The sequence below is a fragment of the Octopus bimaculoides genome, chromosome 16 (assembly GCF_001194135.2).
Source record: "Octopus bimaculoides isolate UCB-OBI-ISO-001 chromosome 16, ASM119413v2, whole genome shotgun sequence".
Taxonomy (NCBI): Eukaryota; Metazoa; Mollusca; class Cephalopoda; order Octopoda; family Octopodidae; genus Octopus; species Octopus bimaculoides.
The window spans coordinates 30,378,548-30,382,274 of NC_068996.1; the positions used below are offsets into that span (position 1 = coordinate 30,378,548).

The window sequence follows — 3,727 nt, forward strand, 5'->3', positions numbered from 1 at the left end:
TTATTGCGTACCCAAGAACTGGTATAATTGTTCACGTGTTATTGACTCTCTTTCTATTTGCTGTAATATTTCACATACACATACATGTATCACTCACATACACACTTTTCTTTGTACGACGGCCTGTCTTTGATTATGTTCTTATATGTCGCATTCACACTCTCACACAGACATACATCTTTAACGCCATAATAAATATCTCTGTTATTCATCTAATACGGTTGTGGTCTTTCATTACTGGTCATCTATGTTATCGTCGCATAACATATCGTGTATATCATTATTTGATATATAATTGTGTGTTCGACCGTGTGACACGTTTAAATAAAAGGAGTCCTCTGTTTTTCCATTCGTCACCGTTTCTCCTTTTTTGAGTTCGCACGGTCGTACCTTACACTTTCAACATCAACTCGAGGGTCAGGATTTTGTGATTTATACTGATCACAAGCCTCTTACGTTTGCTCTGTCATCCAAATCGGACAGACACTCGCCTCGTGCTTTTCGTCACCTGGACTACATTTTCCAGTTCACAAGTGACATTCGGCATATACCTGGAACAGAGAACATGCCTGCTGATGCACTCTGTCATCTCCCTGTATGTTCTCTTTCAACTCCTGCTGCAATCGATTTAATTACCATTGCGCAAGATCGGCCAGCTCTGCACACATTGGATCTAACTTACACCAAGCTGTCCTGTTGCAAGTTTGCCTATCTTCCACTTCCGTCTGCTGAAGGCACAATCCTTTGGGACATAGCTACTGGTTCTCCCAGACCGTTTGTACCCGCGACCCACCAGCGTTCTGTTTTCGATGCCCTACATTCACTGTCACATCCTGGCATCACTGCCTCGGTGAAGCTTATTACGGCTCGGTTTTTCTGGCCTAATACGTGCCGTATGATCACCGCTTTGGCACGCTCTTGTGCGAAATGCCAGCGTTCTAAAGTCTACAGACACATTTGCGCTCCTCTTGGACAGTTTTCTCCGCCGGAGACTCGCTTTCGCCATATCCACATTGATCTGGTTGGACCATGGCCTGTCAGTCGCGGTTTCTCTTACATATTGACAAGCGTCGATCGTTTCTTTCGTTGGCCTGAAGCCATTCCAATAGTGGACATTTCCGCTGAGTCAGTTGCTCCAGCTTTCATTTTTAACTGGATTGCTCGTTTTGGTGTCCCAGCTAAAATAACCACTGATCGCGGACGCCAGTTCGAGGCTTCCCTATTTCGTGAATTATCACAAATCCTAGGCGTTCATCATATTCGTACGACCAGCTACCAACCAGCCTCCAACGGGATGGTCGAATGTCTTCACAGGCAACTGAAGGCCGCTCTACGCGTCATTCCTGATCAACAGTCTTGGAGAGAATTCCTGCCTGTCGTTCTTCTTGGTTGTCGCACTGCTGTTAAAACAGACTTAGGTTTCTCCTCTGCTGAACTTCTTTACACTACCATCCTGGCACTCTCTGGCACAATGTTGGCGCTAGATAATTCATCGCCTCATGATCCAACGTTGTATGTCACCAGACTTTGCTCGTATTTCTCAAGTCTTCCACCCATACATCTGCATGACCAGTCTATTCCCTCTCACGTTTCACCGGACATTGACAAATGGACTCGTGTTTTTGTTCGGGATGATTCTGTCAATGGACCTCTCGTTTCTCCTTATAAGGGACCATTTCGTGTACTTTCGCACACACCCAAGACTTTTAGTCTCGACATCAATGGTCGGGCAGATACCGTGTCGGTTGACAGACTTAAAAGGGCACATTTTGAAGTGTCCACACCCTTCGATGACACTCCAATCACGCTCACTTTTGATCCTTTACAACCACCTACACATTCACCTGCACATGCACCTTTGACTACACCATCACCTACACCTCCACCTTCGTCGCCACTACCTAACACGAACAAACCCTATGTCACCAGGACTGGCCGAACTATGCATTGGCCCCCAAACTCACTAGAACTATTTACATCTAACCGTTTTTTCCTCCCGTGACAGACAATTGTTTTTCGTGTGCTGAACAATACCTTGCCATTGAACTTGTAAAAATAATATTTTGTGCATGCTCCTTTTATATTGCTTGTGATTATTTTTTTCTCAATTTCACAGTTTGTATTATATTTTGTACCACATCTTGCTGTTTGTGATCGGTGGCCATCTTTGCTTTCTTGTGCCTGCTCCAGTCATTCTAATTTCGCACTAGCGTTCTCAGTGGGGAACCTCTGTAGCGTAACACAAGAAGCCAGCGCCATTTTGTGCGAGATCTCGCCAGCAGCCATTACCATGTCCGAGACAAGAGTGAGATCTCGCCTACAACTATGTTTGCCATGCGCGAGACCACAGCGAGGCTCTGGTGGGCAACATCTATTTAAGGAGGCGTATTATTAGAAGAGTGATGGATGCACGCCAAGAAGAAAATTTGGCAACAATGTGAGACTGGTGATGATTTATTTACATCATATCTTCATAAACATATGTGACGAAACAAATGTAGAGAAAATCTATTTACGAATCTCATTTCGTGCATCAGTATGCTTTACAGTAAATGTGATTGCTTTCATTTTATATATTACACATGTACCAGTTCCATGTTATATTAAATATATCTACATTCATGTATTGGATTCATTGGTACGTCACATAGTGTTATAGGAATAGTGGTTACACACCATTAGGTGTGCACCTACTTTCCTATATTAAATTAGGAATAAACGGAACGCAGAACTCCAAACTATCAACTCAACAATATTTATTTAAGGTGGAAAATAGACAGCTTTACTCTTGGTTGTTGAGACGCCTTCTGTGTGTGAGAACATGGTTGCTGGGACGTTGGTATGTTGATGTGAGCTGTCTAGCGTGAGTTCGAAAGATGGAGAGAGACAGCTAGACACGTCCTTGCTCAATCGCTGGCCAGTCGAGAAAGAGACAGAATAAAGCGGGAAAGCTTGGATGTTGAATTCCATGCATGCGTGAGACTACGCATGCGTGAGACTACGCATGCGCACAGCGTTACTACAGTGTCTATATGAAATTAGGGAGTGTCGCTATCGTCACATTCGGTTTCCATCGCAAAAAAAAAATCATTTCTAAGAACAATTTACTTTCACTATTTTTCGACGAAAAACTGCATGTCAACAATAAAAAGTTTCTAGCTCAGAGTAAAAGCCGACAGCATGATGTTTGTGTACGTATAGCAAAGCTACATGACACATGGGAGGTGAAATTGTGCCTTACCCTACACTGCCTACCATTACTGTGACGTAGTTTGGTCAGGCGCCGGAAGATGTCATGCGAGTGGAAGGAAGCAGCCGAAGGACCTGACCGGAAGTGAAAGGGGAAGTGACATCAAATGAAAAAAAACATTTGAGAGGTCTCTTTTCGGCTCAGGGATTGGTTAGAACGGACCTGCAGTTGGTTGGAGTCTCAACACATTCTAGCTTCTGGCTATGGTAGGGAGCAAGGGCCCTGCAACAGGGGGTGCACTTACACCTCCTAAAATTTTATTGGAGTGCAAAATTCATTATTGCACCAACCACTTACCTCTCCCAGGCTTAGAAAATAGTGTTTAAAAATTGATCTGTAAAATGTTGCTTGAAGTTAGGTTTCTTCACAAAATGAAAACTAAAAAAAATAAAAAGATCCCCCCCGCCCAAATTCTGGAGATATATTACTGAACTAAAGCATCCTTAACATTAAAATTAAAATTATATATATATATAT

General features: G+C 43.1%; 1 protein-coding gene across 1 annotated transcript; it reads left to right on the plus strand.

Moving 5' to 3' along the window:
* Window positions 1-565: 565 nt before the first annotated feature.
* Window positions 566-2,002, plus strand: LOC106880494 (uncharacterized protein K02A2.6-like). The gene has a single exon (XM_014930462.1). It carries the CDS (start codon window positions 566-568, stop codon window positions 2,000-2,002), a length of 1,437 nt encoding a protein of 478 aa, XP_014785948.1.
* The last annotated feature ends 1,725 nt before the right edge of the window (window positions 2,003-3,727 follow it).